Source organism: Lithobates pipiens, unplaced genomic scaffold (genome assembly GCF_037356315.1).
Source record: "Lithobates pipiens isolate NorthernLeopardFrog02 unplaced genomic scaffold, aLitPip1_a1.2 Scaffold_8, whole genome shotgun sequence".
In the NCBI taxonomy this organism is placed as follows: Eukaryota; Metazoa; Chordata; class Amphibia; order Anura; family Ranidae; genus Lithobates; species Lithobates pipiens.
This window is the reverse complement of record NW_027507903.1, coordinates 177,035,905-177,058,034: the sequence shown is the minus strand read 5'-3', so window position 1 is coordinate 177,058,034 and position 22,130 is coordinate 177,035,905. Positions and strand designations below refer to the sequence as shown.

The 22,130-nt window shown below is 46.2% G+C and overlaps 1 protein-coding gene across 2 annotated transcripts in view; it reads right to left on the bottom strand.

Annotated features, from left to right (window-relative positions):
• The window catches only part of BCAP29 (B cell receptor associated protein 29), a 110,425-nt gene extending 93,938 nt beyond the window's left edge, over positions 1-16,487 (bottom strand). The window contains exons 1-2 of one of the 2 annotated variants that reach the window (XM_077472444.1): positions 16,363-16,487; positions 3,873-3,980 (exon numbers count right to left, since the gene is read on the bottom strand). In XM_077472444.1, coding sequence (XP_077328570.1) covers positions 3,873-3,964 — 92 coding nt within the window. In that variant the 5' untranslated portion in view covers positions 3,965-3,980; positions 16,363-16,487. Of the gene's footprint in view, positions 1-3,872; positions 3,982-16,362 lie in introns of both variants that reach the window. The other variant, XM_077472445.1, reaches the window with a different exon arrangement.
• Positions 16,488-22,130: the final 5,643 nt, after the last annotated feature.

Genomic DNA, 22,130 nt, shown 5'->3' with positions numbered 1-22,130 from the left:
GATCAACTACCGTATATACTCGAGTATAGGCCGACGCGAATATAAGCCGAGGCCCCCAATTTACCCCCAAAAAAACTGGCAAACTTATTGACTCGTGTATAAGCCGTGGGTGAGACATGCCTGTCCATCCCTGTGTGTGTGTCCGTCCATCCCTGTGTGTCCGTCCATCCCTGTGTGTCCGTCCATCCCTGTGTGTCCGTCCATCCATCCCTGTGTGTGTGTGTGTGTCCATCCATCCATCCATCCCTGTGTGTGTGTGTCTCCATCCATCCATCCATCCCTGTGTGTGTGTGTCTCCATCCATCCATCCATCCATCCCTGTGTGTGTGTGTGTCTCCATCCATCCATCCCTGTGTGTGTGTGTGTCTCCATCCATCCATCCCTGTGTGTGTGTGTGTCTCCATCCATCCATCCCTGTGTGTGTGTGTGTCTCCATCCATCCATCCATCCCTGTGTGTGTGTGTATCCATCCATCCCTGTGTGTGTGTGTGTGTGTCTCCATCCGTGTGTGTGTGTGTGTGTGTCTCCATCCGTGTGTGTGTGTGTGTGTGTGTGTGTGTGTGTGTGTCCAGCCTACCTGTGTCCCGAGCCTTTGTCCCGAGCCTCCGTCCCGTGCCTTGCCTCCTTGCCTCCGTCCCGTGCCGTGCCTTGCCTCCGTCCCGTGTCGTGCCTTGCCTTGCCTCCGTCCCGTCCCGTCCCGTGCCGTGCCGTGCCTTGCCTTGCCTCCGTCCCGTGCCCTCTTCGTCGGCGCCTCGGCGGCCATTGTAAAATTCAAAAGCCGCGCCTCCGCCTTCGCCTGTGATAGGCGGAACACTGAATTTCCCAGCAGCCTGTGTTCCGCCTATCACGGACATCGTATCATCCTCGTCCGTAGTACGAGGATGATACGATGTCCGTGATAGGCGGAACACAGGCTGCTGGGAAATTCAGTGTTCCGCCTATCACAGGCGAAGGCGGAGCCGGAGGCGCGGCTTTTGAATTATAGAATGGCCGCTGTCTGTCTGCTCGACACGCTGATCGAGCGGGCAGACAGCGATGACTCGAGTATAAGCCGAGGGGGGCACTTTCAGCCTCAAAAAAGAGGCTGAAAATCTCGGCTTATACTCGAGTATATACGGTACCTTTTCCCGCAGATCCTTTGACAATTCTTTTGCTTTCCCTATGACTCCGAATCCAGAAACTTTAGTGCAGCACTGGATGAAAGATGCAAGGGTCTATCAGGAGTCCAGAAACTCAATGACCTTTTATAAACACACACAATTTACAAGCACACAGATCACAGGTGAGGATGGTTACCTTTAATAGCCATTCAAACACCTTTGTGTCAACTTGTGTGCATGTTATCAGGCAAAAAATCACGAGGCTATTTAAACTTTTGGTCAGGGTCATTTTGGTAGTTTCTGTTGCCATTATGATTTGAAAAGAGTAAACACAGTTGATTGATAATAAATGGCTTCAGCCAAACACAAACCATGAGTGAAAGAAATACTTTTGGGTTGTCATTCATATTCTCTGAAATATGGCCAAGAAATCATAAATTCTGCCAGGGTGTGTAAACTTATGAGCACAAATTTAGGTAAGCCTATAATAAGGCTTACCTATATGTACTGAAAATAATTCCTAAATGTGCGCCGTTTAGGAGATATTTACCTTGTAGTGCGCCTGTGATGTCATCCCCGCATGCTCAGTAAAGAAACGGCCCTCCATGTCGTTTCTTACCCAGCGTGTGCTGTGACTGGTGGCTCCCACATGCATGCGCGGAAGTGACGTCACACAGCTCCGGCCAGTTACAGAGTCGGAGTCCACGACCCCAGAAGGAAGAGGGGTGAAGATGGATGCTTCCACCAGCGGGGACATCGCAGGCTTCTGATTACATGGGAGCCAATTTAAAGGGCAACTGATGCTGAAATTAATAGATAGTTTGTTGGTCTTGACATCCACTTCAAGTGAGAGATCCAAGCGCACGAGGACCCCGGAGCAGAATTGCTCAGTAAAAAGGATCTCAATTAAAGGGCACAAGTTTCTTTTTCACCATACATGTATATGTGGGTCATATAAATGAGGTGAGAGCACATCCAGTGGGTGTGAAGCACTCAAGGTGGAGGAGTGAAATTGTGCTCATGTTTATTGTAGAAGTACAGTTAGCACAAACAGTATTATACACCCATTGACATTTGATCCACTCCGCTAAAAACGGATGGCTAGGGTTCTGTTCCCCTTCAGTCTGGCAGATCGAAATGGATGGCAGTTGGGTGTAATCAGAAGGGGGGCAGTTTACCTTTATGATTGCCCATAGAGGAGAGCGGGCTGTGTCTGCTGTGCATTAGTGGTGCAGACACAGACCAGCCATCCACCTGCTCAGCAGGGATAAGCGGATAGCTTCCTCGCTTAGCAGGCAGACTAAAACAGAACTCACCCCGTGTGGATGGGGCCTTATTGTGCAATGTTTGATGTATAGTGCTACACCAATTTTGTTTGTAACCTTATCAGAATTGACTGCCAAGCATCCTTGTTTTAGGATCCATCTATACATAGCTCTATTTTCAATTTTGAATTACATATTCAGAAGCCAATCTAGTTCCTGTTTTATTTGAATACTTATTTTTTTATTAGATCATTAAACTGAGAGAAGAACTCCATTGCTGTTGAGCCACAGTAGAGAAACAGTTTTAGTACATGCTGACGGTTTCAAAACTGTTCCAAAAATATCCTAGGCTGCCTGGGTTCACATTTCTTCTTTGCTCTATGACATGTGCCATACAAATAACACTGTAAATTATGTACCAGTTTTCTATGAAATGTTAAAATTACAAATCGTACACAAAATAAAAAGTATGATACAAGATGCACCACAATTCTAGCCTGGTATTCCATGGATAAACCAAGCCGCACCACTGTATAAATACTTCTGTGATCTGTAATTTTGAGCTTGTGATTCCAGAAGCTAGAGATTCTCATCAAGCTTCCCTGACACTCTACTCGTGTATACCCCAAAGTCATATTGCGTTGATTATGCATACGCCTCATCATTTAGAAAACAACTGTATATGCCCTCCCATAGTATTCTACAAAAGATCTATAGAATGAAGTGACCTTCATAAAATTGTGAAGAGCTAGTATCCTGCTTAGAGGCTCTGTGGAAGCATTCCTCAATTTGCCTGCAAGGAATCGTTGGACATTTTCATGAATTTTCTCTAAATTGTACTAGCATTTTCTATAATGCTTTACATTTTGTCTGCAATGACTCCAGGTTTTCTACATATACAAAGTTTGAGTTTCAGAAAGCCTGGTCCATGGAATATGGCATCCCTAACAGTCTTTTAATGTAGAACTAACAGTAAAACATTTTAATCATTTTTGATAAGAGTAACAGAGAATTATATCCCCTGTCAGTTTTCTTAATTTTTTTCCATCTGTGTCCCATTGGGGAGATTTCCCTTGACTTCCTCTTCCACAAGCAAAACAGAAGTGAAAGGAAATCCCTCCAAAGTGGTCACCAGAACTAGCGTCCCCAATGGAAGATTTCCCTTGTGTTACTGTTCTGGGGACGACCTAGAAGATTTGACTACAAGATTCAGAGCTGGGCATAGGTCCCACACAGATGTATAAGCAGGGATGTGTGTGGAGATCAGTGAAGATCCATGCAGCTATCTGCCTGCCAATGATTTTTAATAGACTGACAGCACACGGCTACACTGCCCACCTGTACCTCCTGGGCAGGGAAACACGGCTCTCAGCATGGGTGTATGGATTATGCGTTAAGCAGTTACAGATCTTTTCGCAAAATACTTTTTCTGTCACAAAATGTATTTAGCTTACAATGACAATATTATGATACAGGTTGGCTACACAATTTTTTTAAAATCCAGTACCTTAAAGGAGAAACAAATGGGATGCAAAGAATTAATAGAACTGCTATTTCGCCATAAAGAAAGGAAGCCACTGCTGTCCACTGAAAGGTCATTTTACTGCCTTGAAACCTACATGGAGAAAAAAAGTGTATAACTTTACAATCAGAGAATAAACTAAATAAAAAAACACAACATAAAATATATATGATTTTTTTTTCTTTTGCAGACTCTTATGACACAGCTGTGTAGATGGAGCACCAAATAGCCATGCCAATTATTATGCATGCATTACTGTGAAGATTCACATATCTAGTGCAGATTTAGTGTTACTAAGCTAGCTGTTTTTTCTTTTTTTTATTAAAATAAAAAACCTGATCCAACCGTTTTGGAAGAAAGTCCACCATTTGATCCAAAAATCACCACATATAAACTTGAATACACGCCTGCACAATTCCTATTACACTACCCTGCAAAACCGAACCGAACCTACCTACGATCCCTCACTATGCACATGATCGCCGCTGCAAACATGTGCATCCCCAGGAAATGGCGATCATCTACCCCCCCAACCATGCGTGATTGGTTCGATAGAATCCACAAAACAGCCGAAATGGAAGACCTGATACATCAAGCCAAAGACACACCTTCCAAATTCATACAGACGTGGTCCTGTTGGCAACATTTCACCACCACACAGGAATATCGAGATCTGCTTACATGATATGAAAACTCATCATATTATTAATAACAGCTATCACAAATAAATCTTGAATCACCGCATTTCCATACCCCCCCCTCTCCTTACTCACCTAGATCCCTTTTTAGATTTATTTATATATTCTTTATCTTTTAGGCCTCATGCACACAGACGTTTTTACAGCCGCTTTTTTGAGCTTTTTTTGCAGCTTAAAAACGGCTGTCCATGTTAGTCTATGGCTTCATGCCCACCTAGGCGTTTTTGAGCTGCAAATGGCATAAGCGTTTTTAAGCTGTAAAAAAAACCCAGGACCAGTGCGTTCCGTGGCGTGGAGCTAGAGCTGTAAAAACGCGAATCGCGGGAAAACGCGCAAAAACGCGCATAAACGCGCATAAACGCGCAACATATTTTCTTTGTTTTCTGAGTGCTATAGCCAAGAGATGTGTTTCTTAAAAAACGCTACTTAACGCTAAAAAACGCGCAAAACCGCCAATGCAAAACGCAGTAAAAATCAAGTTTTTAAAGACGATTTTTCCAGGCGTCGGAGCTAGCTTTGCAGCCAGTTTTTTTAAACGTCCGTGTGCATGAGCACTTACTACTGTTTACATAGAGGTTTTGTTTACATTCTCAGGAACCACTTGAATTTACAAACCACAAATGCCAGTGGGAGCATTTTACCCATTCTCCAATATCGGAACAGGCTGTATACAGAACACTCCTATCCCATTTGATGTTTTTACATTACCATCTTTCCACCGCCCCTACCTTGCCCCATTGTAGATTTACTACTCAGATACCACTTTAGTGTCGGATATTCCGTCGGAAGGCAGCTTCGACTGCATTTATTTCACCCAATGTTATGGAATATGCTTTTAGTTATTTTCAATTTGTATTTCTCTGAAGTATCATTACCTCAACATATTGTTCTATTCCTTAGACCCCTTTCACACCAGGGCGTTTTGCAGGCGCTATAGCGTTAGAAATAGCACCTGCAAAACGCCCTAAAGAAGCTGCACCATTGTGTGTAGTGTGAAAGCCCCGAGGGCTTTCACACTACAGCGATGCGCTGGCAGGACTTCAGAAAAAAGTCCTGCCAGCAGCTTCTTTGGAGCGGTGAAGGAGCGGTGTGTTTACCGCTCCTTCACCGCTGCTGCCCATTGAAATCAATGGGGCGGCGCTGTAATGCCGCCGGCAAAACGCCGCTATTGCGGCGTATTGCCAGCGGTTTTAACCCTTTCGTGGCCGCTAGCGGGGGTAAAAGCCCCCCGCTAGCGGCCGAAATGCGCTGCAAATCCGCCGCAAATCCGGTGGTAAAACGCCGCTAAAAATAGCGGCGTTTTACCGCCGACGCAAGGTGCGGTGTGGTGTGAAAGGGGTCTTAAGTACTCGTGAAATTTGAATCTAATCCCTTACCAATTCTCCAGTCACAGTCTGATCCCTATTGGGGTGACTGGACGACAAAGCTTCTCATACTCAAACTGAACATTTGCTTCTCCCCATTATGACATCAAACTTATCTGAAGTGACACTAAATCCCTCCAATGGGATCTCAAGACCTGATACACTTTCCCCTTTTTACTAGACCAATTAGTTAAGTAGACCAAGCCTACAGATATATGCCTTAAAGCATGACCTCATAGTACTGATTAGAATCACTTGCTGCATGCCATACGAGATTGTCGACTCTTATATGTAACGAACAATATTGTCACTTATTTCATTCATACATCTGTTATTGTTTGACACTGTACGCGTACAAAATCTTATTAAAAACTTCTTTAACAAAAAAATAAAAAACCTGCAGGGGCCTCTGGTCCCCTGCAGCGCTTCCACCATGGCTGGAGGAAACACTACAACTGAGGCCATGGTGGAAGTGTCCAGGCTTTAAAGAAATGACTGCAGTGTTCCCTGGGAAGTGGGTGGAGCTGCGCTCTATCACCAGGTGCTGTCCTGAAAGATGACGTGAGAAAAAATAGGTTTATACTTACCTGCTCTGTGCAACAATATTGCACACAGAGGCCCCTTACCTCTTCCTGATCGGTTCCCCGCCAGCGCTGTCTGCATCTTTTCCTGTGAGGGCACCCAAAGCAGGCCATGTGCTACAGGGGCACCCCTGCGGACATGCCCCCAAACTGGGCTGTGTGCATCCATATATCAATACAGCGTGGTTCAGCCACGCCCCCAGCTCCCTCCTGACAGGATTTGAATGACAGCAGCAGGAGCCAATGGCTCCCACTGCTGCCTGAGTCTCCTGTGGAAAGTGAAAAGAAAAATTTAGATAATAGTCCCAAATAAGTCCACAATCAATAGTTATATTGGTCCAACCGGTTTCTCTGCACCACGCCTGCTTGCGCAGGAAAACTGGAGAGCTTCTGATCTCCTAACCAGTAACATGCACGTATACTAAAGTCGATAAAAAAACAAGGAAGACATCTTCTGTGATGGAAAGGTCCAAATGCCCAGTCATGAATCACAGAAGAGGGGACTTATCAAATGACCAGAAAAGGGACCGACCAACTTGGAAAAACTGTCAGTTGCCAAATCACTACCACCTCATCCTGCCAAAGAAGTGAACTGCAAATCTGTTCCTTGCTACTCCACACCACTCTATGCCATCTGGCTCTGACATGTCAGACTTGACAGATACATGGTACAGCATCAATTTAAAGTAGTGCGCTCACAAAGTTTAAAGAAAACTACAGAGGGTGAAAATCCACATTTAAACTGCCATCAGTGGCCTGGGTATCCCGCCTGGTAAGACATTTGACATGCTAATAAAGTGATCATTCCCACAATTTTTCAAAGATGGCCATACACTAGTAAAAATTTGAATGAAATTCATAAAAATATTTGCACAAACATTTCATTTGTAAGAAAATTCTAAGTACACTCGATAACTTGACCAATGGATCTTTCGCATCTGATATTTCCCATACGAAAACTGAACGAAAACGGTACACATTAAACAAAAATAGTTTGTTCTTTTCCAGTACGAAAAAAAAAAAATTGGAGTTTGTTTCTTTTTGAAATTTTTGCTCGGAAGGTCGGATTCGGCTGTCGAAAGTTGTGTACACACCATCAGAAAATCGTACGATCTTTCCTCAGACGAAAATGTTCGCCCGATTTTCTTATAGTGTGTACGGCCTATTAGCTATCCAGACGCTAGTACAAAAAAGCAAAACAAAGTTTCCTTTCCAACATTATTCCATTTTTGTGATTTCATCAAGAATATAGCAGTAGTTACAAATGGCTAAAGTTTTCTATACAGTGATCCCAGCAGCCAGACCAATACGGTGCTAAGTCCTAATATAAATGCTGAAAAGGCAAATGCACTGGTCCAAGTCATTTGTGGGAGGGGGGATTATGGTGTGGGGTTGTTTTTCAGGGGTTGGGCTTGGCCCCTCAGTTCCAGTGAAGGAAGAGGACGTAAACCCTAATGGGTTTTACTTCTTCTTTATTTCCCTGCAGAATTAAAGCATAATGTGGTACTATGCATTGCATAGTACCCCATTATGTGTCACTTACCTGAAATCAAAGCCTGCGATGTTACCACTGTCCCCTCTGACTGGAAGCATCCATCTTCAGCCCTCTTCCTTCCAGGGGGGCCACAGACTCTGGCTCTATGACTGTATGGACTCACATGCACGCGGGAACCGACAGTTACGGCACAATCCCTTTGATTGTGCCCTTTCCAAAGTGTGCATGGGCCGATTACGTTGGTGCAAGCGTATATTGTAAATATCTCCTAAACCATGCAGGTTTAGAAGATACTTCCAGCACCTACAGGTAAGCCTTAATATAGGCTTACATGTAGGTAAAAGTGGTTGTACACAGTGTTTACAACCATTTTAAGGCATCAGTATAACAAGACATTCTGGGCAAATGTGATGCTCCCAACTTTGTGGGAACAGTTTGGGGATGGCCCCTTCCTATTCCAACATGACTGCACACCAGTGTACAAAGCAAGGTCCATAAAGACATAGATAAGTGAGTTTGGGGTGGAGGGACTTGACTGGACTGCACAAAGTCCTGAGTTCAACCCGATAGAACACCTTGGTGCACCCGTCGGCCGTTTACAATGTGATCGCTCCACTGGTTCCTCTCTCCCCTCTGTGTACAGATCTGTACAGTGGAGGGGAGAGATAGGATGGCAGCAGCCCTGTGGCCTGGATCTGTAGTACCCACAGTGCTGCTTTGTGACAATTGCAGTCACAGCCACCCCTCCATACTCCGCAATACCCTGCCAATACTCTGCCATACTCTGCCAATACCCAGCCAATACTCTGCCAGAGTATGCCCCCTTTCCCCTTCCTCTGACCTCCCACCGCGCGCCCCCCCCCCCCATGTTTTTTAAAAAAAAAGCCTGTTTTCCCATGCAAGCAAGTCTCTTATCCGACCCCATTGCATATGGAGGGGGGGGCTGGGGTGGAGGAGAGCTGCTGGACGGAGAACTGCCTTAATGGCGGCTGCTGCAGGAGCGGCGAGACATACCGCCGACTGGCCCATGCTCTGCCTCCTGGAGAGAAGCAGGTACCTCTATACAGGTGGGGGACATTCAAAAGAAAAAAAAAAAAAAACCTTCCCACATCTTACCTGGAGCTTGGGCTGGAGGAAGCGTGCAGCTGGAAATGACACAGAGCGAGACTGACAAACATGGAACAGGTAAGTGCTCTTGACAGCCCCCGGTGGCGGCTTTAGGCATGACAACATTTACTTAACCACTTGACCACTGGGCACTTAAACACCCTTAATAACCAGACCAATTTTCAGCTTTCGGTGCTCTCACATTTTGAATGACAATTACTCAGTCATGCAACACTGGACCTATATGAAATTTTTGTCCTTGTTTTCACACAAATAGAGCTTTCTTTTGGTGGTATTTAATCACCGCTGGGTTTTTTATTTTTTGTGCTATAAAAGAAAAAATACAGAAAATTCTGTAAAAAAATGAATTTTTCTTTGTTTTTGTTATAAAATTTAGCAGATTAGTAATTTTTTCTTCATACATTTTGGCCAAAATTTATACTACTGCATATCTTTGGTAAAAATAAGTACAAATTGGTGGATATTATTTGGTCTTTGTGAAAGTTATAGAGTCCACAAGCTATGGTGCCAATATCTGAAAATTGATCACACCTGAAGGACTGACAGCCTATTTCAATTCTTGAGACCCTAACATGCCAGAAAAGTACAAATACCCCCCAAATGACCCCTTTTTGGAAAGAAGACATTCCAGTGTATTTAGTAAGAGGCATGATGAGTTTTTTGAAGTTGTCATTTTTTCCCACAATTCTTTGCAATATCAAGATTTTTTTTTACTTTTTTTTTTTCACAAAATTGTCATATTATCAGTTTATTTCTCACACAGCATATGCATACCACAAATTACACCCCAAAACACATTCTGCTATTACTCCCGAGTACGGCGATACCACGTGTGAGACTTTTACACAGTGTGGCCACATACAGAGGCCCAACATGCAGGGAGCGCCATCAGGCGTTCTGGAGCACCCAGGACAATTCTGACATTTCTCTCCTACATGTAAAAATCATCATTTATTTGCTAGAAAATTACATAGAATCCCAAAACATTATATATGTTTTTTTAGCAAACACCCTGGAGAATACAATGGTGGTCGTTGCAACTTTTTATCTCGCACGGTATTTGCGCAGCAATTTTTCGAATGCTTTTTTTGGGAAAAAAAACAGTTTTGTGCTTAAAAAAAAAAAACACAGTAAAGTTAGCCCAATTTTTGCATAATGTGAAAGATGAAGTTACGCTGAGTAAATAGATACCTAACATGTCACTCTTCAAAATTGCACAGGCTCGTGGAATGGCGCCAAACGTCGCTACTTAAAAATCCCCATAGGCGACGATTAAAATTTTTTTTACTGGTTATATGTTTTGAGTTACAGAGGAGGTCTAGGGCTAGAATTATTGCTCTCGCTCTAACGTTCGCAGCGATACCTCCCACGTGTGGTTTGAACACCGTTTTCATATGTGGGCAGGACTTACGTATGCGTTCGCTTCTGCATGCGAGCACATGGGGACAGGGGCTCTTTAAAAAAATTTTTTTTTTTTTTATTGTTCATTTTACTTTATTTATTTTAGTTTGACATTTTTTTCCCCAAAAATAAATTTTTTGATCACTTTTATTCCTATTACAAGGAATGTAAACATCCCTTGTAATAGGAATATGGCATGACAGATCCTCTTTACAGTGAGATATGGGGTCAATAAGACCCCGCATCTCACCTCTAAGCTGGGAAGCCTGGAAAAAAAAAAAAAGATTCTGGATTTGATCATATTGGCGAGTCGGTAGAAGCACCGGAGGGCGGCGGGAGGGGGGGTGTCTATGGCTGGGTATTGCAGGGTATCACCAACTATGGCTGGGTATGGCTGGGTATCTCAGAGTATGGCGTTGCAGAGTATTGCGTTGCAGAGCATTGCAGGATATTAGCGGGTGTTGCAGAGCATTGTAGAGTGTTGCAGGGTATTGGTGGGTGTTGCAGGGTAATGCAGGGTAATGCAGGGTATTGCAGGGTATTGCAGGGTATTGCTGGGTATTGCAGGGTATTGCAGGGTATTGCAGGGTATTGCAGGGTATTGCAGGGTAATGCAGGGTAATGCAGGGTAATGCAGGGTAATGCAGGGTAATGCAGGGTAATGCAGGGTAATGCAGAGTATTGCAGGGTATTGCAGAGTATTGCAGGGTAATGCAGAGTATTGCAGGGTATTGCAGAGTATTGCAGGGTAATGCAGAGTATTGCAGGGTAATGCAGAGTATTGCAGGGTAATGCAGAGTATTGCAGGGTAATGCAGAGTATTGCAGGGTAATGCAGGGTAATGCAGGGTAATGCAGGGTAATGCAGGGTAATGCAGAGTAATGCAGAGTAATGCAGAGTAATGCAGAGTAATGCAGAGTATTGCAGAGTATTGCAGGGTAATGCAGGGTAATGCAGGGTAATGCAGGGTAATGCAGGGTAATGCAGGGTAATGCAGGGTATTGCAGGGTATTGCAGGGTATTGCAGGGTATTGCAGAGTATTGCAGGGTAATGCAGAGTATTGCAGAGTATTGCAGGGTAATGCAGAGTATTGCAGGGTAATGCAGGGTAATGCAGAGTATTACAGGGTAATGCAGGGTATTGCAGGGTATTGCAGGGTATTGCAGGGTATTGCAGGGTATTGCAGAGTAATGCAGGGTATTGCAGAGTAATGCAGGGTATTGCAGAGTAATGCAGGGTATTGCAGAGTAATGCAGGGTAATGCAGAGTATTGCAGGGTAATGCAGAGTATTGCAGGGTAATGCAGAGTATTGCAGGGTAATGCAGAGTATTGCAGGGTAATGCAGAGTATTGCAGGGTAATGCAGAGTATTGCAGGGTAATGCAGGGTATTGCAGAGTATTGCAGAGTATTGCAGGGTATTGCAGGGTAATGCAGGGTAATGCAGGGTAATGCAGGGTAATGCAGGGTAATGCAGGGTAATGCAGGGTAATGCAGGGTAATGCAGGGTAATGCAGAGTATTGCAGGGTAATGCAGAGTATTGCAGGGTAATGCAGAGTATTGCAGGGTAATGCAGAGTATTGCAGGGTAATGCAGAGTATTGCAGGGTAATGCAGAGTATTGCAGAGTATTGCAGGGTAATGCAGGGTAATGCAGAGTATTGCAGGGTAATGCAGAGTATTGCAGGGTAATGCAGAGTATTGCAGGGTAATGCAGAGTATTGCAGGGTAATGCAGGGTAATGCAGGGTAATGCAGGGTAATGCAGGGTAATGCAGAGTAATGCAGAGTAATGCAGAGTATTGCAGAGTATTGCAGGGTAATGCAGAGTAATGCAGGGTAATGCAGGGTAATGCAGGGTAATGCAGGGTAATGCAGGGTAATGCAGGGTATTGCAGGGTATTGCAGGGTATTGCAGAGTATTGCAGAGTATTGCAGGGTAATGCAGAGTATTGCAGAGTATTGCAGGGTAATGCAGAGTATTGCAGGGTAATGCAGAGTATTGCAGGGTAATGCAGGGTAATGCAGAGTATTACAGGGTAATGCAGGGTATTGCAGGGTATTGCAGGGTATTGCAGAGTAATGCAGGGTATTGCAGAGTAATGCAGGGTATTGCAGAGTAATGCAGGGTATTGCAGAGTAATGCAGGGTATTGCAGAGTATTGCAGGGTAATGCAGAGTATTGCAGGGTAATGCAGAGTATTGCAGGGTAATGCAGAGTATTGCAGGGTAATGCAGGGTATTGCAGGGTAATGCAGGGTATTGCAGAGTATTGCAGAGTATTGCAGAGTATTGCAGGGTATTGCAGGGTAATGCAGGGTATTGCAGGGTAATGCAGAGTATTGCAGGGTAATGCAGAGTATTGCAGGGTAATGCAGAATATTGCAGAGTATTGCAGGGTAATGCAGAGTATTGCAGGGTAATGCAGGGTAATGCAGGGTATTGCAGGGTAATGCAGGGTATTGCAGGGTATTGCAGGGTAATGCAGAGTAATGCAGGTTATTGCAGAGTAATGCAGGGTATTGGCAGGGAATTGAGGGGTTAATTTTCGGTGAGCAGCGATGTGGGCACTGCAGATGCAGCCCACATCGCTGCTGACACCGATCTCTTCCCCCTCCGCTGTTCCGATGGGCACAGAGAGGGGGAGGGAGGAACCGGCGTCATAACATGACGCCGGTTTGTTTACAAGTGATCACTCCGTCATTTGATGGAGCGATCACGTAGTAAACGGCCGCTATGAGCGGCCGTTTACCGTGATCCGTGATGCGTTCACAGGACCCGGCGGTCACAGATGCTCTCGAGTGCGCACCCCAGGGAGCGCGCAAGAGCGGAATTCTGGGAGGACATCATATGACGGCCTCCCAGAGTTAAGAAACCGCCCTGTAGCCGTCATTCAGCTATAGGGCGGTTGTTAAGTGGTTAATGGAGAAAACCCACAAGAATTAGAAAAATTCCTTAGGAATCTCCCTTACCTTATCCAGCTGCAGAGTTCTAAAACCAGACAGACCCTATCTTCACCTCTTGTGGTGGACTCCGTTAAAAAACCTTCAGGGGCCGGGGCTCCTTTTTATCGGGGGTTCCCCACCCCTGGACCTGTAAAGCACCCCGCCAGGAATATGGCTGAAAAAAAACAAAGCACTGGATCCCGGGGTCCAGCTCTCTAAAAAGCGAAGCGTTACAGGCAAAACCTTGTTTCCAGCATGAGATCTGGGTACCATTCAATTCGGCCTCAAAAGACACTTTGAATGGTTTCGGTTGCATAGCTGGCCCCAGCAAGATTTCTACAGCGGAGCTCAGCACAGCGCATCTTTACTCGTGACCAACACCTAAGACACTGGTGAAAAAACTGAGGTACTCCCAGTAAGGGAAGGGGTTATATGGGGAGGTGAACTTCCTGTCTAGGGTGTGCAAGTGTCCATCACCTGAAGATGCCATATAACCCAGTATTTACTGTGGCTCTGTGTACCGTGATGTACGATAAAGAAAGAGGGCATTATACTGGTATTGTGGTATAGGAGTCATTATACCTGTACTGGGATATAAAAGGCATTATACTGGTATTGTGTTATAGGAGACATTATACTGGTACTGGAATATAACAGGCATTATACTGGTATTGTGTTATAGGAGACATTATACTGGTACTGGAATATAACAGGCATTATACTGGTATTGTGTTATAGGAGACATTATACTAGTATTGTGGTATAGGAGTCATTATACTGGTACTGGAATATAACAGGCATTATACTGGTATTGTGTGATAGAAAACATTATACTGGTATTGGGATATAAAAAACAGTATACTGGTATTGTGTAATAGGAGACATTATACTGGTATTGTGGTGTAGGTGTCATTATACTGGTATTGTGGTATAGGAGACATTATATTGGTACTGGGACATAAAATACATTATACTGGCATTGTGTTATAGGAGACATTATCTCGGTACTGGTAATAGAGGGCACTGTACTGGTATTGTAGTATAGGAGACATTATACTGGTATTTTGGTATAGGAGACATTATACTGTTATTGGGTACATTAGACATTATACTGGTATTGTGGTATAGGTGACATTATACTGGTATTGCGGTATAGGATACATTATATTGGTACTGGGATATAAAATACATTATACTGGCATTGTGTTATATGAGACATTATATTGGTACTGGTAATAGAGGGCACTGTACTGGTATTGTGGTATAGGAGACATTATACTGTTATTGTGGTATAGGTGACATTATACTGGTATTGCGGTATAGGATACATTATATTGGTACTGGGATATAAAATACATTATACTGGCATTGTGTTATATGAGACATTATATTGGTACTGGTAATAGAGGGCACTGTACTGGTATTGTGGTATAGGAGACATTATACTGTTATTGTGGTATAGGTGACATTACACTGCTGGTATTGTGGTACATGAGACATTATACTGGTATTGTGGTATAGGAGACGTTATACTGGTATTCTGGTATACTCCACTACTCCATACTCATACTTCCTCTCTGCTACTTTGACACAGTTGACCACCTGCTCCTCCTCAGCAAATTACACTCCCTTGGCCTCTGTGATTCTGCTTTATCCTGGTTCTCCTCCCACCTATCTCAGCGCACTTTTCTACCACCACCCCTCTCTTTAGAATGTAAGCTCTACAAACAGGGCCCTCCTGTACCTTTTGTATTGAACTGTACTGTAATTGTGTTGTCCCCCCCCCCTCCCCATACATTGTAAAGGTCTGGGTAAACTGTTGGCGCTATATAAATTGCGTATAATAATAATAATAGGAAACATTGTACTGGTATTGCGGTATAGGAAACATTGTACTGGTATTGCGGTATAGGGGACATTATACTGGTCTTGCGGTATAGGGGACATTATACTGGTCTTGCGGTATAGGGGACATTATACTGGTCTTGCGGTATAGGGGACATTATACTGGTCTTGCGGTATAGGGGACATTATACTGGTCTTGCAGTATAGGGGACATTATACTGGTCTTGCGGTATAGGGGACATTATACTGGTCTTGCGGTATAGGGGACATTATACTGGTCTTGCGGTATAGGGGACATTATACTGGTCTTGCGGTATAGGAGACATTATACTGGTATTGCGGTATAGGAGACATTATACTGGTATTGCGGTATAGGAGACATTATACTGGTATTGGTGACTTTATACTGGTATTGTGGTATAGGAGACATTATACTAGTATTGGTGACATAGTGGTATAGGCGACATTATTCTGGTATTGTGGTATAGGTGACATTATGCTGGTACTGTGGTATAGGACACATTATGCTGGTATAGGACACATTAACCTGGTACTGTGGTATAGGACACATTAACCTGGTACTGTGGTATAGGACACATTAACCTGGTACTGTGGTATAGGACACATTAACCTGGTACTGTGGTATAGGACACATTAACCTGGTACTGTGGTATAGGACACATTAACCTGGTACTGTGGTATAGGACACATTATCCTGGTACTGTGGTATAGGACACATTAACCTGGTACTGTGGTATAAAGGACAATGACATCATTCCTGTATAACAGAAGAGTTGGCCGCCCTAGGCTCCCCATATGATGGAAGGTGTCAGTCCCCGCACTGCCCCGCCTGCACTTTCCTAGCAGTGAAGTGTATACAGCCGTTCTATGACGCCGGGCGAGCTGTAATCTCGTAGTAGGACAGTCTCCTATGTATACACGGCTCCGGTGATAATACATGGGGGCGCGGTAACTCAGTTCACTATAGTGACCTCATATATACACACACACACACTTACCCACTACCAGCACTTCTCCACTCTGTCAGAACTCAGAACGGAAAAAGGCGGGCACTGAACTGCATGACGTCGCATCAGTGCTCTCTCTGGCGGCCATATTTGTGAAGGGCATGGCTGAGGATTGGTGGGAGGGTGTGTTCGTTCGCAGCCTCTGTCCTGTCACTCCTGGGATCCGTTTTCTCGTCTCCCTCCATCTCCTCAATCCAAGTGGTAAACTAGGTGGTTGGCTCAGTCCTCAGGGTTATCAGTGAAAGGGCAGCCAGTGGATTTACCTGCCCAACCTTTTGCTCATTACCAGTGGCGTCACTAGAGTTGGTGTCACCCGGTGCGAAAAAAAATGGTGTCACCCCCCACCAACTATAGTCCCCCCTTAGTACAGACCCCCCTCAACTAACTACAGACCCTCTCCCCGCAGTATAGACCCCCGTCTGTCAATACAGACCCCCTCCCTCAGTATAAACCTCCCCCCTCAGTACAGACACCCCTTCAGTGCAGACCCCTCTATTAGTACAGACCCCCCCCCCCCCATTGGTACAGAGACCCCACCTCAGTACAGACACCGCCACCTTGCTGCAGACCCCCCCAGCATTACAGATACCCCCACCTCGGTACAGACACCCCAGCATTATAGACACTCCCCCCCAGTACAGACACCCCCCTCACTGTATACCCCCAGTGCAGACCCCCCAACAGTATAGACACCCCCCTCTGTGCAGACCCCCAGTGTAGGCCCCCCAACAGTACAGACACCCCCCTCAGTGCAGACCCCGCTCAGTTACAGACCATCCCCCCGGGATGTCAGTTGCAGAACCCCAGCAGTACACACCCCCCAGTACAGACACCGCCCTCTGTGCAGACCCCCCCAGTGCAGACCCCCCCCTCCGTGCAGACACCCCCCAGTGCAGAGACCCCCCCCTCCGTGCAGACCCCTCATGCAGACACCCCCAGCAGTACAGACACCCCCCAGTGCAGACCCCCAACCCCAGTGCAGACCCCCCAGTGCAGACACCCACCCCCAGTGCAGACACCCCTCTGTGCAGACCTCCCCCAGTGAAGACACCTGCCCCCAGTGCAGACCCCCCTCTGTGCAGACACCCCCTCTGTGCAGACCCCTGTGCAGACACCCCCCTTACAGACCTCAACAGCAGTAATCATACACATACAGTGGTGTGTCCCTCAAGCTCGGCTCCTCCTCCTCTGTGGATGTAAACAGAGAGGAGGGGGAGGCGGCTTAGTTCCGCTGAGGAACACAGCCGCTGGGAACGGTACACAGCTCAGTTGGCGGTGCCACAACCCACGGGTGTCACCCCTCTGGCGGGTGTCACCTGGGTGCGGCCCGTACCCCCCGCACCTGCCTAGCAATGCCACTGCTCATTACTCAGTACAGGAAGAAGAGTGGTGCACTTCTAGTCTCTATGACAATGGACTGAGCCACTAAGCTGACAGATAGATAGGGTCCTATAGAAATGTTTGTGTCCAAACTGCTATACTACCCTGTTTCCCCGATAGTAAGACACCCCCGATTGTAAGACATATCGGGAGTTTCAGAGGGGTCGGCTAATATAAGCCGTACCCCGAAAGTAAGACATATGTCTTACTTTCGGGGAAACACGGGGGTATTGCCGCCTCCCTCTCATCTAGCTGCGCGCCGCCTCCTGCCCACGTCCTCACCGTCCCCCTCTCCATACGTCGCCGCGTCTGCCATTTCCCTCTGATCTTAATGAGCGCCGCCTCCTACCCACGCCTGAGCCGTCCCCCTCTCCATACGTCACCGCGCCGTCCCCTGCACTTGTCACTGCCGCCTCCTGCTTAAAATACGGTAATGCACACAGTATTAATCATACATCAGTAAAACATACACACTGGCATACTGGGGTATCATCTGCTGTATGTAACCCAGTGGGTATCAGCAGGTGTCACACTGGATTAAATACAGCAGGTGGTACTGTATCACACATAAATCTGTTTTATCTTCCAGTATTCCACTGTTCGTTCTTACCATTTTTCATTGTTTTACATGTTATGCAATGTTGTAACAAGACATTCTTGGCACTTCCTTTTATAAAACTGTTTTGTGGTGAATACAATACTGTTCAGGTTGTTAATAAATGTTAATTTTATGGTTAAAACAAAAAATTTGACAATTTTTTTCCAATATAAGACATACCCCGAAAGTAAGACATAGTGGGGCTTTTGGGGATAAAAAGAAAGTAAGACACTGTCTTACTTTCGGGGAAACACGGTAGGAGTGTCAGCACCCAAACTGCTGAGCAAGGATGAGCTTAGGCGTGTTTGCATGCTCCACGTGAAGAGCCCGCCAGGAAGTCAGCGCTGCGCTAATCACAGGCAGTGAGACATTGCCCCGATGTGCGGTTGCAGAGATCGGGCAATGTCTCACTGCCTGTGATTAGCGCAGCTCTGCGCCAACTTCCTGGCAGGCTCTGCACGTGGAGCATAGCATACGAACATGGCTGAGCTCATCCTTACTGCTGAGGCTGGAGTGGCGGCGTCTAAACTTCTGTACAAGGAGTGGTGGCGTCCAAACTGCTGTACTAGAAGTGGCGGTGTTCAAACTGCCGTACTAGGAGTGGTGGCGTCCAAACTTCCATACTAGGAGTGGCGGCGTCCAAACTTCTGTACTAGGAGTGGCGGCGTCCAAACTTCCGTACTAGGAGTGGCGGCGTCCAAACTTCCGTACTAGGAGTGGCGGCGTCCAAACATTCGTACTAGGAGTGTCAGTGTCCAAACTTCCATACAAGGGGTGTTGGCATCCAAACTGCCATACTAGGAGTGTTGGCATCCAAACTGCCATACTAGGAGTGTCGGCGCCCAAACTGCTGAGCCTGGAGTGGTGGTGTCCAAACTGCTGTACTAGAAGTGGCGGTGTCCAAACTGCCATACTAGGAGTGGTGGCGTCCAAACTTCCATACTAGGAGTGGCGGCGTCCAAACTTCCGTACTAGGAGTGGCGGCGTCCAAACTTCCGTACTAGGAGTGGCGGCGTCCAAACTTCCGTACTAGGAGTGGCGGCGTCCAAACATCCGTACTAGGAGTGTCAGTGTCCAAACTTCCATACAAGGGGTGTTGGCATCCAAACTGCCATACTAGGAGTGTTGGCATCCAAACTGCCATACTAGGAGTGTCGGCACCCAAATTGCTGAGCCTGGAGTGGTGGCGTCCAAACTGCTGTACTAGAAGTGGCGGTGTTCAAACTGCCGTACTAGGAGTGGTGGCGTCCAAACTTCCATACTAGGAGTGGCGGCGTCCAAACTTCTGTACTAGGAGTGGCGGCGTCCAAACTTCCGTACTAGGAGTGGCGGCGTCCAAACTTCCGTACTAGGAGTGGCGGCGTCCAAACATTCGTACTAGGAGTGTCAGTGTCCAAACTTCCATACAAGGGGTGTTGGCATCCAAACTGCCATACTAGGAGTGTTGGCATCCAAACTGCCATACTAGGAGTGTCGGCGCCCAAACTGCTGAGCCTGGAGTGGTGGTGTCCAAACTGCTGTACTAGAAGTGGCGGTGTCCAAACTGCCATACTAGGAGTGGTGGCGTCCAAACTTCCATACTAGGAGTGGCGGCGTCCAAACTTCCGTACTAGGAGTGGCGGCGTCCAAACTTCCGTACTAGGAGTGGCGGCGTCCAAACTTCCGTACTAGGAGTGGCGGCGTCCAAACATCCGTACTAGGAGTGTCAGTGTCCAAACTTCCATACAAGGGGTGTTGGCATCCAAACTGCCATACTAGGAGTGTTGGCATCCAAACTGCCATACTAGGAGTGTCGGCGCCCAAATTGCTGAGCCTGGAGTGGTGGCGTCCAAACTGCTGTACTAGAAGTGGCGGTGTTCAAACTGCCGTACTAGGAGTGGTGGCGTCCAAACTTCCATACTAGGAGTGGCGGCGTCCAAACTTCTGTACTAGGAGTGGCGGCGTCCAAACTTCCGTACTAGGAGTGGCGGCGTCCAAACTTCCGTACTAGGAGTGGCGGCGTCCAAACATTCGTACTAGGAGTGTCAGTGTCCAAACTTCCATACAAGGGGTGTTGGCATCCGAACTGCCATACTAGGAGTGTTGGCATCCAAACTGCCATACTAGGAGTGTCGGCGCCCAAACTGCTGAGCCTGGAGTGGTGGTGTCCAAACTGCTGTACTAGAAGTGGCGGTGTCCAAACTGCCATACTAGGAGTGGTGGCGTCCAAACTTCCATACTAGGAGTGGCGGCGTCCAAACTTCCGTACTAGGAGTGGCGGCGTCCAAACTTCCGTACTAGGAGTGGCGGCGTCCAAACTTCCGTACTAGGAGTGGCGGCGTCCAAACATCCGTACTAGGAGTGTCAGTGTCCAAACTTCCATACAAGGGGTGTTGGCATCCAAACTGCCATACTAGGAGTGTTGGCATCCAAACTGCCATACTAGGAGTGTCGGCGCCCAAATTGCTGAGCCTGGAGTGGTGGTGTCCAAACTGCCGTACTAGGAGTGTCACTTAGCAGCAGTTTTCAAGGGATGGTTTTCAGTCCCCAGAAACCCAAGGAGTTGTACATGGCTGGGATAATAGGATCCTTAATGACCCAGGGGACTCAAAATTGAATGCCTCTGCAAACTTACACTGCACAGCCTCCCTGATTCTGAAAAGCCTGTGAAAGGACCCTAGGATTTGTGGCATCATTACTGGCTGGCAACCCTTCTTGATCCACATTACAAGGGTAAAGTTGCAGAACTCATCCTGCCTTTGCAGAGGATGAAACATCTTCAGGAAGCCTTGAAGAAAGGTTTGTGTAATGCATTTCCAGACCCTGGGAGGTTACCATTTCCTGGTGCTGGAAAACATGTTGCTGAGGCTTTGTTCAGTCAGAGGAAGAGCGGTGAAGAAGGTGACTGGCTGATCGATGCCTTTAAACAATTTTTCAGTCCTCAACGCTAAGGTCTGATTGGTTCAAGCAACCATCACCAGCATTATATGGGGCAGGAATATCTAGGGGCAAGAGCAGACTTGGAGACCTTTGCAACAGAGCATCCACTGGGTTACTGGGTCTTGTGGATGGACCACTGGCCAGAATTTGCTCAATATACAATTGAGCTACTGGCCTGTCCTGCATCCAGCGTGCTTTCTGAATGCACATTCAGTGCTGCTGGAGGGTTTGTAATGGATCAAAGCGTGTGCCTGTCCACAGACTCTGTTGATAGGCTCACATTCATAAAAACAAGTCAGTCTTGGATCAGCAGCTATCAAACACCTGATGCTGACGTAACTGATTGAATTTGCTATGGATCTGGGATCCCTTGAAGACTGCCTATGCTGACTATCCTATTCCTCCTCAATCTTGATGATGTTAGCTTCCAACAATATTTTTGGTTTAGGGCACCACCACCCAAGGCCCAAATTTTCTGCCTCTGTTTAACAGGGGCATATATGTACAATTTTTGATATAATATTTCACAGCAGGGCCCATTCCTGCGCCCAACAAGAGTATCTGTGAGAGCTTACAGTGTACTGGCACCACCAAAACCAAAGGCTCAATTTTTCTAACCCTGTTTAACAGGGTTATGTAATTAAAAATTGTGATATATTTCACAGCAGGGCCTGTTCCTGCGCCCATCAAGAGTAACTGTGAGGGATTACAGTGTTCTGGCACCACCAAAATCAAAGGCTCAGTTTTTCTGAAGAGTATATAAGGCAGGTCGTATAGTGTGTATTTATACTGCTGTTCAGAGTATATAGTGCCAGGGGGACCCGATGTCATGTGTTTTTTATTTTATTTTTATTTTTTTATT